Source organism: Zea mays, chromosome 2, assembly GCF_902167145.1.
Source record: "Zea mays cultivar B73 chromosome 2, Zm-B73-REFERENCE-NAM-5.0, whole genome shotgun sequence".
Classification (NCBI taxonomy): domain Eukaryota; kingdom Viridiplantae; phylum Streptophyta; class Magnoliopsida; order Poales; family Poaceae; genus Zea; species Zea mays.
The window spans coordinates 58,991,833-59,005,259 of record NC_050097.1 but is presented as its reverse complement, the minus strand read 5'-3'; the positions used below and the strand labels follow the sequence as shown (position 1 = coordinate 59,005,259).

General features: G+C 54.2%; 2 protein-coding genes across 2 annotated transcripts; both read left to right on the top strand.

Annotated features, from left to right (window-relative positions):
* The first annotated feature begins 9,428 nt into the window (after positions 1-9,428).
* On the top strand, positions 9,429-10,582 carry LOC103646497 (uncharacterized). The gene has a single exon (NM_001352344.1). The coding sequence runs from the start codon at positions 9,535-9,537 to the stop codon at positions 10,342-10,344; it is 810 nt and encodes a 269-aa protein (NP_001339273.1). The 5' UTR covers positions 9,429-9,534; the 3' UTR covers positions 10,345-10,582.
* Positions 10,583-11,057: 475 nt separating this feature from the next.
* On the top strand, positions 11,058-12,796 carry LOC100216614 (Glutaredoxin family protein). Its single transcript, NM_001143027.1, has one exon. It carries the CDS (start codon positions 11,191-11,193, stop codon positions 12,532-12,534), a length of 1,344 nt encoding a protein of 447 aa, NP_001136499.1. The 5' UTR covers positions 11,058-11,190; the 3' UTR covers positions 12,535-12,796.
* The last annotated feature ends 631 nt before the right edge of the window (positions 12,797-13,427 follow it).

Here is a 13,427-nt window from a genome sequence, read left to right as displayed (position 1 = left end):
CAAAAATGTTAATTGGCAATTATGAGATTAACCCGATGGTTAAGATAACATTATTATAAATTAATTGGAACATGGAGTGACCACCCAGGATAACAGTGCAACCACGAGTGCTATCATGGCTCTGGCTTTGGTAATTAGCTCTATATGCTTAGTGCCTAGCAACCTTACCTGAAATATGGGCAAGAGGGGGAGCGGTAGGTGCTGGCAGCCAACGTTAACATGGGGTCGTATTCTTGGCTAAGGTACCTCACCCAGGGGGCCACCACCATCGTCTTTAGAAACCTTAGCGGGTTGCTTCGTATTAAGTGTATTTTGTGAAAGCCTCATAATGGATCCCTAGCCATTCACCTCGGCAGTGTTTAAGGGTCCGATCAACCCGGGCTAGATGGGATACATGGCTTATGGGTAAAGTTGTACCACCACTGCAGAGTGTAAAACTGATATATCAGCCGTGCTCCCGGTTATGAGCGACCTGGACTCCTCACATGATAATTGAACTTGAAGATGGAATTAAATTGAGATCCGATGATCTGCCAATAATTTGCTTAAGTGGTTTCACTTAAGTGTTTTTGCTATATTCATATTCCTTTGTTTAAATGAGATATTTGGGATTCACTCTTATTAGTAAGACAGGTGTTGTTAATAAAATGTTGACCAACTAAAATGCTTACTGCTTAACCTTAGCCTCACCTTGTTATACTTGCATTAGTTTTTCCCCCACTTGCTGAGCCCCGACCATAAGTGAGCTCACCCTTGCTAATATTTTGATCACAGGGTGATGCTGGAGACTTTGATGGAGATTTTATCGACGACGATGAATTCTAAGTCTAACGATACGCCGGTCAACTTCCTATGGAAGATTGCCCAGTTGTTTATTTCCGCTTTACTTTGATGAGATACTTGTTAAAGATACAATGTTTCAGATGATGTAATAAAGTATTATACTCTCTTTACGCCTTTATTGCATTGTCTTTTGATATATTACACTTGTGACGTCAACATATGTGTGGAAATGGATCCTGGCACACATATGGTATGCGCTCGGTTCTACCCCCTGGAACCGGGTGTGACAGCAGGGCCTCACCCTCGGCGGCCAAGGGTACCTCGGGCTGGGCCGAGGTCTCCTCAGGTTCGGGCGCGTCGTCGAGTTTGACGGATGGTTGATGTATGTCCCTGGAAAAGACGTTCGGGGGAACCATCGTCCGTCCCGAGGCTATTTTAGCCAGCTCATCCACAGTCTCGTTGTACCCTCGAGCAACATGGTTGAGTTCCAGCCCGTAGAACTTATCTTCCAAGCGTCGAACTTCGTCGCAGTAGGCCTCCATTTTTCGATCGTGGTAGTGGGAGTTCTTCATGACTTGGTCAATAACGAGCTGCGAGTCGCTGGACCCCTAGCTCGACGGCAATACACAATCCATTAACCAAGGTCTCGTACTCGGCCACGTTGTTTGACGCCGGAAAATGGAGGCGTATCACGTAGCGCACATGTATCCCGAGGGGTGAAATGAAGAGCAAGCCAGCACCTGCTTCGGTTTTCATAAGCGACCCATCGAAGTACATGGTCCAAAGTTCGGCCTGGAATGGAGCTGTCGGCAATTGGGTGTCGACCCATTCAGCCAGGAAGTCTGCCAAGACTTGGGATTTTATGGCCTTCTGAGGGGCAAATGAAAGTGTTTCCTCCATGAGTTCCACTGCCCATTTTGCTATCCTACCCGAGGCCTCTCGGCACTGGATGATCTCTCCTAGGGGGAAGGATGACACCACAGTCACCGGATGAGACTCGAAGTAGTGTCGCAGCTTTCACCGTGTTAGAATCAGTGCGTACAGTAGCTTCTGGATTTGTGGGTAGCGGATTTTGGTCTCGGATAGCACCTCGCTGATGAAGTAGACTGGCCTTTGGATGAGCAGTGCATGCCCCTCTTCTCGTCTCTCGACTACGATCGCGGCGCTGACCACCTGAGTGGTTGCGGCTACGTAAATCAAGAGGGCTTCTCCCGCAGCGGGGGGCACCAAGATGGGCGCATTAGTAAGAATTGCCTTTAAGTTTTCGAGGGCTTCTTCGGCCTCGGGAGTCCAAGTGAAGCGCTCGGCCTTCCTTAAGAGGCGGTACAAGGGCAATCCTTTCTCGCCAAGGCGCGAGATGAAGCGGCTCAGAGCCGCAAGGCATCCCATGACCCTTTGTACTCCTTTTAAATCTTTGATGGGTCCCATGTTGGTGATGCCCGCGATTTTCTCCGGGTTGGCCTCGATGCCTCGTTCGGAGACGATGAACCCTAGGAGCATGCCTCAGGGGACCCCGAAGACACACTTCTCGAGATTGAGTTTTACGCCCTTCGCTCTTAGACACCTGAATGTTATCTCAAGGTCAGAGAGGAGGTTGGAGGCTTTCCTTGTTTTGACAACGATGTCATCAACGTAAGTCTCGACCGTTCTGCCGATGTGGTCTCCGAACACGTGGTTCATGCACCTTTGGTATGTTGCACCTGCATTCCTCAAGCCAAATGGCATAGTAGTATAACAATACATGCCAAATGGTGTGATAAAAGAAGTCACGAGCTGGTCGGATTCTTTCATCTTGATTTAGTGATAGCCTGAATAGGCATCGAGGAAAGACAGGGTTTCGCACCCAGCAGTGGAGTCCACAATTTGATCGATGCGAGGCAGAGGGTAGGGAACCTTTGGACATGCTTTATTTAACCAAGTGTAGTCTACTCTCATCCTCCATTTCCCACCTTTTTTATTTACAAGCACAGGGTTAGCTAACCATTCAGGATGGAATACCTCTTTGATGAACCCTGCAGCCATTAGCTTGTGGACCTCCTCGCCTATGGCCCTGCGCTTTTCTTCATCAAAACGGCGCAGGTGCTGCTTAACGGGTCAGGCACCGGCTCAGATGTCCAGTGAGTGCTCGGCGACATCCCTCGGTATGTCGGGCATGTCCGAGGGACTCCACGCAAAAACTTCGGCGTTTGCGCGGAGAAAGTCGATGAGCACTGCTTCCTATTTGGGGTCGAGCTTGGAGCCGATCCTGACTTTCTTGCCGGCGTCGTTGCTGGGGTCGAGAGAGACGGACTTAACTGCCTCAGCTGGTTCAAAGTTACCGGCGTGCCGCTTCGCGTCGGGCGCCTCTTTGGAGAGGCAATCCAGGTAGGCGATGAGGGCTTCGGACTCGGCGAGGGCTTCAGCGTACTCCACGCATTCCACGTCGCACTCGTAAGCGTGGCGGTATGTGGAACCGACGGTGATGGTTCCCCTGGGGCCTGGCATCTTGAGCTTGAGGTACGTGTAGTTGGGGACGGCCATGAACTTGGCGTAGCACGGTCTTCCCAGCACCGCGTGATAGGTCCCTCGGAACCCAACTACCTCAAAAGTGAGGGTTTCCTCTCGGAAGTTGGAGGGAGTTCCGAAGCAGATGGGCAAATCAAGTTGCCCAAGGGGCAGGACGCGCTTACCAGGGACAATCCCATGAAAGGGTGCTACACCGGCCCGGATCATGGACAGATCGACCCCCAAGAGCCCTAGGGTCTCAGCGTAGATGATGTTGAGGCTGCTGCCTCCGTCCATGAGGACCTTGGTGAGCCTAGTGTTGCCGATGACGGGGTTGACGACAAGCGGGTACCTTCCTGGGCTCAGTACGCAGTCGGGGTGGTCGCCTTGGTCGAAGGTAATGGGTTTGTCGGACCAGTCTAGGTAGACTGGCGTTGCTACCTTTACCGAGCAGACCTCCCAGCGTTCTTGCTTGCGGTGCCGAGCCGAGGCATTCGCCACTTGCCCACCGTAGATCATGAAGCAGTTGTGGACCTCCGGGAACTCCTCTTTCTTGTCGCCCCCCTTTTTGTTGTTGCCTTGGTCCTTGCCACCTTCTGCCGAGGGTCCAGCCTTTTTGAAGTAACGCCGGAGCATGTCGCCCTCTTCAAGGGTGTGCTTGATGGGACCCCTGTGATAGGGGCACGACTCCTTGAGCATCTTGTCGAACATGTTGGCCCCTCCGGGTGGCTTCCGAGGATTCCTGTGCTCGGCAGCAGCGACGAGATCCGCGTCAACGGTGTCGCGTTTTGCTTGCGCCTTCTTCCTGGTCTTCTTCTTTGTGCCACGCGGGACGGACGCCTCGGGGACGTCTTCCTTCTGTCTTCCCTGAGGCTGCTTGTCCTTCCGGAAGATGGCTTCGACTGCCTCCTAACCAGAGGCGAACTTGGTAGCTATGTCCATCAATTTGCTTGCCTTGGTGGGTGTCTTACGCCCTAGTTTGCTCACCAGGTCCCGACAAGTGGTGCCTGTGAGGAATGCCCCGATGACGTCCGAGTCGGGGATGTTGGGCAACTCGGTGCACTGCTTTGAAAATCGCCGGATGTACTCTCGCAGGGATTCCCCTGGCTGCTGGCGGCAGCTCCGGAGATCCCATGAGTTCCCAAGGCGCACGTACATACCTTGGAAATTTCCAGCGAAGGCCTTGACTAGGTCGTCCCAGCCGAAGATTTGCACAGGAGGCAGATGCTCCAGCCAGACCCGGGCAGCGTCGGAGAGGAAAAGGGGGAGGTTGCGGATGATGAAGTTGTCGTCGTCCATCCCTCCCAACTGGCACGCCAGCCGGTAATCCGCAAGCCACAACTCCGGCCTTGTCTCCCCTACGTACTTGGTAATGGTGGTCGGGGCTCGGAACCGGGCCGGGAACGGCGCCCGTCGTATGGCCCGGCTGAAGACCCGCGGACCTGGTGGTTCGGGTGAGGGGCTCCGATCCTCCTCACTGTCGTAGCGTCCCCCGCGCCTGGGGTGGTAGCCTCGGCGCACCCTTTCCTCGAGGCGGGCTCGACGGTCGCGGCAGCGTTGCTCGCTGCCGAGGCGGTCCGGAGCTGCAGGCGTCCCGTCCCCCGTGCGCTCGGTGTGGACCGAGCCCTCCCGTATGCGTCGGGAGGACGCTGCGCGATGCTCCGAGGGGCACCCTCGCCTTCGGGAGACAAAGCTCTCGGCTCGTCGGACGGCGGCATTTTCCAGGAGATCCTTGAGTTCGCCCTGGATACGTCGCCCCTCTGTGGTTGATGGCTCCTGCATTGTTCGAAGTAGCATCGCCGCTGCAGCTAGGTTCTGGCCGGCCCCGCTGAAGGCCGGGGGCAGCCCTGCCCTGGCATCGTCAATGATACGACGCTAGACGTCTCGGGCCTGATGACGCGCTCCTTTGGCGAGTGCTCGGCCTGCCCACTCCTGCTCGATGTTTTGTCGGAGCTACACAAGTCGCCCCGTTTCTTCGTCGAGCTTGGCCTGTATCTCGTGGAGTTGCTCGAGCTGTGTGCCCTAACCCCCCGCAGGGACTCAGACCACAGCTAGCTCCCGCGGGATCTCAACGCGAGACGCAGGCACAGGGGCGTCGTCATCTCCTGGCATGCCGGGGTGGTTGTCTTCGTTGTGACCCCCCTGATCGATGTGGAAACACTCGCGACTTGGGTCGTAACCCTCGTCGTCAAGGCTGTGGCCATCGTCAGAGTAGCCGGAGAGGCAGTGGTCACATGCGGACATGAAGTCTCGCATGACACTGGGATCACAAAGTCCGGAGAAATCCCAACTGAAGTCAGGGTCATCCTCTTCCTCAGAACCCGCGGGTCCGGATGTTGAGACGACCGTCAGTCGGTCCCAAGTTGACCACATATGGTACCCTGGAAGGTCAGGATATGCGCTCGCAAAAGCGCTCACCGAAGCAGGGTCGCTTGGTGGATCGAAGCTGAATCTAAAGGGAACAAGATGGAAAACTGATGGTACCTCCTGGTTGATGGACGGTGGTGAAGTCGCATCGGGGACGGAGTGTGTCGTTATCTCAGGTGCGAGACTAATGTCCGACAAGTCCCTCGCAAGGGTGCCGGCGTCATCAGTCCGCTTGGGGTTGGCACGTTGCTGGGAAGCGACACCCGTCGTTGTCTCAGGTGCGAGGACAACACCCGACATGTCCCCCGCAGGGGTGCCGGCGTCGTCGGCTCGCTCTGGTCCAACAGCCGACGAGGTGCCGCCTCTTGCCTGGCGACAGTTGCTTTGTCCTCTCCTTCTCCGGCGAGGAGGGTGGTGGGGCAAACCCGGATGTTCCTCTTCCGCCGCGGGGAGATGTCGTCGTCGAGTTCGCCTCCGCCGGGCGAGCCGACGACCGTCGTTGTTGTCGTGCTGCGAGGGGAGGAGTACCATGTCGTAGCTGCCGTCGCGGGACATGAACTCGAGACTCCCGAAGCGGAGCACCGTCCCGGGCTGAAGAGGCTGCTGAAGATTGTCCATCTGGAACTCAACGGGAAAGTATTTGTCAACACGCAGCAGACCCCTACCTGGCGCACCAACTGTCAGCGTTTTGGACCCGCGAGGACCCTCAACCGACCAGTGAATTTGACGCTGCGTGTCCCTGCCCAGATGGGTTGATGCAAGATGAAACACGAGAGGGAGGATGAGGCTTATATTATCTTGCACCGGGGTGCTCGTAGTAGGGGTTACAAGCTTCGCGTGCGAGAGAGAGAGAGAGAGAGAGAGAGCGCCCTTGAGGTGAGCCGTCTGAGTTAGCCTTCTCTGCGTTTTCTCTCCTTCTCTGCCCCTGCCTCTGGGAAGGCCTTGGACATCCCTTTTATAGATACAAGGAGATGGTCCAGCTGTACATGGGGGGTGTAGCTATGTGCTAACGTGGTCGATGGAAAAGTACTTGAGTCCTGTAGAAGCGCAGCTGGCGTTGCGGACCGGGGTCTTGCTGACGTTTCTTTGCCTTTGTAGAGAGTTGAGAACAACCAACGTCATGGACGCATGCAGGGAACCATCATTACCTGTTACCGGAGTAATTTAGATGGGACACCGGTCTTGTTCCTTCGTATCCTGAGGCAGCTAGCTAGGGGTAGGGTAATGATGTTTTCCCTGTGGCGTAGTCGGTCCGAGGCCGAGGTCGGGCGAGGCGGAGACCTTCTCCCGAGGCCGAGGCTGAGGCCGAGGCCTGGGGTCGGGCGAGGCGGAGACCTTCTCCCGAGGCCGAGGCTGAGGCCGAGGCCTGAGGTCGGGCGAGGCGGAGCTCCCTGTTGTGCCCGAGGCTGAACTCATGGGAGGTCGTGACTTACTGTCGTTAGTTTTACCCTGGTGGTTGGCACAGTAGTCGGAATGGGGTGAATAGTACTGTTTTCCTGTCAGAACGATCAGTAAAGGGGCGAAGTGACTGCGGTCATTTCGACCTTGCCGACTGAGGCGCGCGTGTTAGGATAAGGTGTCAGGCGATCCCCGCATTAAATGTGCATGCGATACGGTCGGTTGGTAAGGCGATTTGGCCGAGGTTGCTGCACGACAAAGTTTGCCCGAGCTTGGTTTCGGGCGAGCCGAGGGTGCACCCACTTCCTGAGGGGGCCCTCGGGCGAGGCGTGAACCCGTCCGGGACTGCAGTTCTTGCCCGAGGCCGGGCTTGGGCGAGACGAGATCGCGTCCCTTGGTAGACGAGGCCTTGACTTGAACCGTGCCTATCAGTCTTTACGGTTTGTTCTGAAGATGTTTTCCAGCCGTGTTTAGGAGTATTGGGGGTACCCCTAATTATGGTACCCGACACAAATCAATTTAGAAAATCAGCAAAAGTTGGTCTAGTCGCTACAATTTTTTTGGCTAGGTCGGGTTTCACGTGAGAAAATTGGCCACTGTAGACAGTTTAGCAGTGGGAAGCTAGTCTAGTCGAATATGAAACACGGTCCGGTCCAGTTTTAGGAGTGGCCTAGCCAGCTTCAGTGATTTAACCTGACTGAATAGAGGCATCATTCTTCTTTGTTTCAATTTTGTATATCAATATATGTCCCCTGTTTTTAGATAAAACTTGTTAGAATCTAAAAATATTAAATAATGACAATATCCAACCCATAGACTATCTAGAGTCTAAGGGTGATATCTATATCGACTATATTTGCTCTAAGAACAATACAAATGTTAGCCATTGTTTGAAAGGTGGGCTAGGGTTCTTTCCAAACACTTGAAAAATACTTTTTCAAATATCTTCCATTGACTATTGGAAGACTATCACATTGCAAAGTCTCTAACATATATGAATATCCAACTAGAAATTTAACCATTTTATAAGGATATTCCCAACTTAGTGACCACTTAATAAACTTGTTCTTTAATCCAATTGGTAGCTGAAAGCATCTAGGCCCTTAATTGATTTTGATGATTAATGTCAACAAAAAAAATATTATGACTAACATGTAATTTGCAGCTATGCGGTAAGTTAAGTCACAATGCAGGAAATTTGGCCTCAACAAGTGAAAACACCCCGAGTGATGGAAATTGATGAAATGACTAAAGAATGATGCTCAAAAGGTCAAGAGTTATTTGTTCTAAGTGTCAAAGAAGTTGTCGGACACTTAGTATAAAGACAAGGCCTTTTGATTATTTTTATTGGGTTTTAGATGAGTAATTTGATCGCTGGTCGTTGGTCACGCTTGCATCGGTCACCATGGTTGCGTAGTTTTAGTTAAAAGATCTTAATATCAGTAGTTTAGTAATAGTGTTATTTAGCTCTAGTAAAATTTTTAGCCTCACAAAAAGAAGTAATGAATCAGGAACACAAATATTAAACCTTTTTACATAGTTTTTGGTTATTAATAATTAAGGAGATACTCCTAAAATTTTAAGAAAAGTAGAACAAATATGATATCTAATTGTTGATTTTTATGTAAAATTATATAAAACTGATGTCACGCCCTTAAAACCATCAACTAAAACTGTCCAAGGAATTATTTGTCTGGTTTTACAAAGCTGAGGTGGTTAAATAACTGGTTTTGAAGGTCAGGTAGTGAAGTAGACCATTCTCTAAAGATCAATGTTTATGTAGACTTATTCCATGCGCAATCTACATGAGGAAAAACACGGAAAAAATATGCCACTGATAGATGATAAGGCAATTTCAATCAAATTGTCATTGTGTGGATTTAGAGCTGGTGCATAAGCCAAACAGATTCATAATGGATCTCAGATTCACTAGTAGACTTGCTCTCGGCTGAAATTTAGATCTAGATTTACTTTTTCAACGCTCTCTGCTGAATTTTAGACCTTGATTCGGCAATGACACTGTGCTAAACAGACCTAGTACAAATCACCAGCTCTAGAAAATAGATATATTTCATAGAGCTAGATCATCTTTTTGTAGAAGCGATACATTTGGTAGGTTGGACCCAAAATGCAAATGTCAAATGGTAACGACAGAAATGACACAGTTTTATTTTGTTGACACACAGCCATGTCCATGTTGGACAGAGCCAAAGCAACACAAACCCATCATTAGCCTCCAAAACCACCTTATAACCCGGACTCAGTTTGCACTCAACCACCCTCGCCATTCGCAACGGGTACTTTGGCAGCGGCCACCTTATGACATTTTCGAAGTCGCTGCTGCACCTTTGGCGCGTCGTGGCCTTTTAAGACCAGATCAGTCTGCTCCTCGCTTGTCAGTCACTCGTACTCGCTCGTGAGTCGTGACTTCGTGAGCAGCCCAGATCGCCGCAGGACCACCTCTTCTGCGTCGGTGCCCGCAGCTTCGGCTTCGCGGAGTCCATGTCCAAGGCGGCGTGCGAGTGCGAGACGGCCACCGTGCTCCCTGACGCCGGTGCCGTCCAACTATGCGCCCGCGGTGGTGCTGGTAGCGCCAGCCCTCGTGCCGACGACGCGGGCGCGCCAGCGGAGTCGGTCCTGCTCCGGGTTCCGGACGGCGTCGGCTTGGGCCATCTGTTTGGCGCGGCGCTGCGGCGGGACGCGTCCACCAAGGGCAGCTCCAACCCCAAGGCGGCCGCCGAGGCGGCGGCGCGCAAGGGCGCGCCGAGCGCGGACTCGAGGAGGTTGTTGCCGGCCACGACGGCGGCGGCCAGCAGCAAGACCGCCGTGGTCATCGGCGTCCTGCCGGCGAGCAAGGTCAAGGTGGCGGTTGCCAAGGAGCGTCGCGCTCCCGGCCGCGCCGTCGTCGCCCGCGCGTGGCGCCGGCCGGCGGCAGGGGCCAGGGTCTTCGCGAGCGAGGCCGTGGGGCCGGAGCCCGTGTCCCCGAAGGTGTCCTGCTTCGGGGCCGTACTGTCGGAGAGATCTGCCGCGGCGCGGCGAGAGGGGGGAGAGGAAGGGGAAGAGAGCGGCGCCGGCGGGTGCTGGGCGAGCCTGGGGGCCGCGCTTCTTGGCCTATGTTGCAGCGGCGATGGTCGTGAAGGCCGCCACCTGTGCCGCGCTAGCGAACCAAATCCGAAGGCCACGGCTCTGGAGCCTCATCGGCGGCAGTGCGTCGCCGTGACGTCGCCACCGCGGCCGGTGGCGGGGCTTGGAGACGTGAAGCGCCTCGCTTCGCGGCGTTGGCCAGAGACCATGGCGCGGGAGACGGTTTGAATGTCCTCCCCGTGCTTCGTGAGGCACACGGGCACGGCGGCAGACTTGTACGACGTCCACGGACAACGGTTGCCGATGCAGCGCCAGGGAAACTCCTCGGACCTGCTCCTGACCGTTCTAGTGTTGGAGTCCTGTGGCTGTGGTGTGTGTGCATGTGTCACTTTTTTTCTGTTTGTTTGTAAGCTCCATCTCGTGCCATGTGTATCGACATTGGACTCCGGTCCTGTTTCCTTTGTCATTCGAGTAGCTACTAGCAATTTGGATATCAGTTCTCAAGATGGTAGAGCCGACCTGAAAAGTTGAAAAAAGCTTGGGCTTGACAAATGACAAACTGTGATTAAAAACTGAGAAAAAAAGGTTGGTTAAAAAAAAAGTCGGAACCTTTTGGTCTCGCACGCGAGATTTTAAAGGCCCAAACAAGGAACAACAAGCCCATATAGTACTCCAACGGATCAGCCTGACGCTGACGCGTCAGCGCCACTTTTCTTTGGTTTCTGCGCCTCCCTCTGCGTCCCGCACCCACCGTTCTGCCAAAGCCGACCGTTGGAATGAACCCTCGCATCGGCATCTCCCACCACCACACCAGCACGAGAAAAATTATTAAGGAAAAAAAGAAACCGACATCTCCAGCAGCCCCCGCCCCTTCCATGACCGTTGCGCGGTTCAAACCCCTCAAAACGGCCACTCCCTGAAGCCAGTCAAGCGTAGCACCACACCACTGCACAGTCTGCACCACACGGCCACACCGGTCGAGAAAGCGAAAGCCAAAGCCGCGAAGGCCGCGGCGGTTAGAAGAGAGGAGAGCAGACCGAGAGCCGAGAGGCACGCGTCGTAGCGAGCCAGTCGATGGGGTGCATCTCCTCGAAGCTCCTCCCGCCGGGGCCAGGCGGCGACGGCAGGCGCGCCACGGTGCGCGGCCGTGTCGAACACGTCGTCTCCCTCACCTCCACCACCTACGGCGTCCTCGACCTCCACCCCAAGCACGGAGGAGCCGTCCTCCCCGCATCTGCCGCTGCTGACGAAGAGGCGGAGAATGAGCAGCAGCAGCAGCCGCCGCCGCCGCCGCCTCAGGACAAGCCGATAAGCAAGGAGTGGAAGCGTGCCAGCATGCGTCCGCCGCCAATTGCGGTCCCGAGCGCCGACAAGAAGCCGGCGGGGAAGCCGGAGTCCGGCCTGGAGGTCATCAACGCGTGGGAGATCATGGCCGGGCTCGAGGAGTCCTACGCCGCCGGGTCGCCGGCGAAGAAGCCGTCCAAGCCGGGCCGGTGGTCGCCGGCCAGGGTCATCGCCATGGCCCTGCCGTCGCCCAAGAGGTCGGCGACGAGGCGGAAGAACACGCCGGGGAAGGAGAACAGCCCGCTCCAGCGTTGCTCGGGAAATACCAGCAGCAGGGGCAGGGACAAGGACAAGCCAGGCGACGTCGACACCGACAGGGTCCTCCGCCCGTACAATTCGATCGACAACTCCAAGCTGTCGATGGCGTCCAAGAGGTTCTCCCCGGGCAGCGCGCGGATCGTCCGCAAGCCCAGCGCCGCCGCCGCCGAGACCACCGGCGGCGGCGGTGGCGGCATGTCGTCGTCGCGGCGCAGCCTGAGCCCGCTGTTCGACCCGGAGCTGCTGGCGTCCATCGAGCGCGAGCTCTCGGAGGAAGGCGCCCACGTCAAGCGGATGGTAGGGTCGGAGAAGCCCAAGCACCCGAAGGCGGCGCCGCCGGCGATCGTGGCAGAGGGGAAGTGTCCGCCTGGGGGCGCTGACGCCGTCGTCCTCTACACCACCACACTCCGCGGCATCCGCAGGACCTTCGAGGAGTGCAACGCCGTGCGCGCGGCCATGGAGGTCCACGACGTGAAGCTGATCGAGCGGGACGTGTCCATGGACTCGGGCTACCGCGAGGAGCTTCGCCTGCTGCTGGGCGGCCGGGAGGTGCGCGTGCCCGCCGTGTTCGTGCGGGGCAGGCACGTCGGCGGCGCCGCCGAGGTGGCCAAGCTGGAGGAGGAAGGCAAGCTGAAGCCGCTGCTGGAGGGCCTGCCCCGGGCGCGGGTGTGGTGCGCGGGCTGCGCCGGGGTGCGCTTCGTCATGTGCCGCGACTGCAACGGCAGCCGCAAGGTGCTCGACGCCGACCGCAAGGAGACGGTCAAGTGCGGCGAGTGCAACGAGAACGGCCTCGTCCGCTGCCCGATCTGCTCGTGAATCGTCCGCGAACGATGGGGTGGATCAGGCGATTGATTGGTGGTGTCAAAGTTGTGCATTGCTGTGTTCGATTGGGTTGATCTGCCCGTCTACCCCCACGGCTGCTTTTGATCTTGCTATATGCGATGTGCCTGTTGCTCTCGGCAACAGCTGCCACTGTAATATGAACCCATTCATATTGTTGCATATGTAGTTTAATTATCTAATTTAATCAAATGTAATTTGATTGCTTCTTATTGACTTTTTGTGCTGATGATTTGAGAATTCTGCTCGCTTCTTTCGATCCGCCTTACATTTGATTTGGAATTCTGCTTTCTTCTATCCAGCATTCCAGGCGGATTGGGATCGTCTGTCTTCGCCCTGTGAAGGTAGGAACACGCAGTCAGCTACTCCATCGTTGAAGCAATCCAATGGCTGGCAACAGATTTGCCGTATTTATCACAGTTTGTCATTCGTGCATAGATAAACAAGGCCAACAAACAAAACTGGGATCAAATTATTTCATTCCAGAAGCAAGTATAGTAGTTAAATTTAATTGAAACTAACTGCGTGCTTGTATTTCTATCTCCAAAAGGTAGAACAATAATACATTTAGTTTAAAATACGGCAAGACAAAAAATATGCTCTATGCATAGGCTCTATGGTTAGAAAATGTCTTCAATGCAGAGGTCATTCATAGGTGGTTGCTGCAAAGTTGAACAACAATGAAAGAACTTAGTAATACTACAATCGAAAAATAAATTTACATCTTTATTATCTAACCAAAAATTACCATCAATAGCTGAGTGAAGCAATTTATAGCTCTATATCCAGTATATTTACTTTGATTGTTTCCAGGATTGCAATGCACAACATTTTTTGTTTCCGTTCCTTCATTCGTAACTTCTTGCTAG

Excerpts from the sequence above, each read along its gene's own strand:
- LOC103646497 (NM_001352344.1), top strand. The coding sequence starts at position 9,535 with ATGTCCAAGGCGGCGTGCGAGTGCGAGACGGCCACCGTGCTCCCTGAC.
- LOC100216614 (NM_001143027.1), top strand. The coding sequence starts at position 11,191 with ATGGGGTGCATCTCCTCGAAGCTCCTCCCGCCGGGGCCAGGCGGCGAC.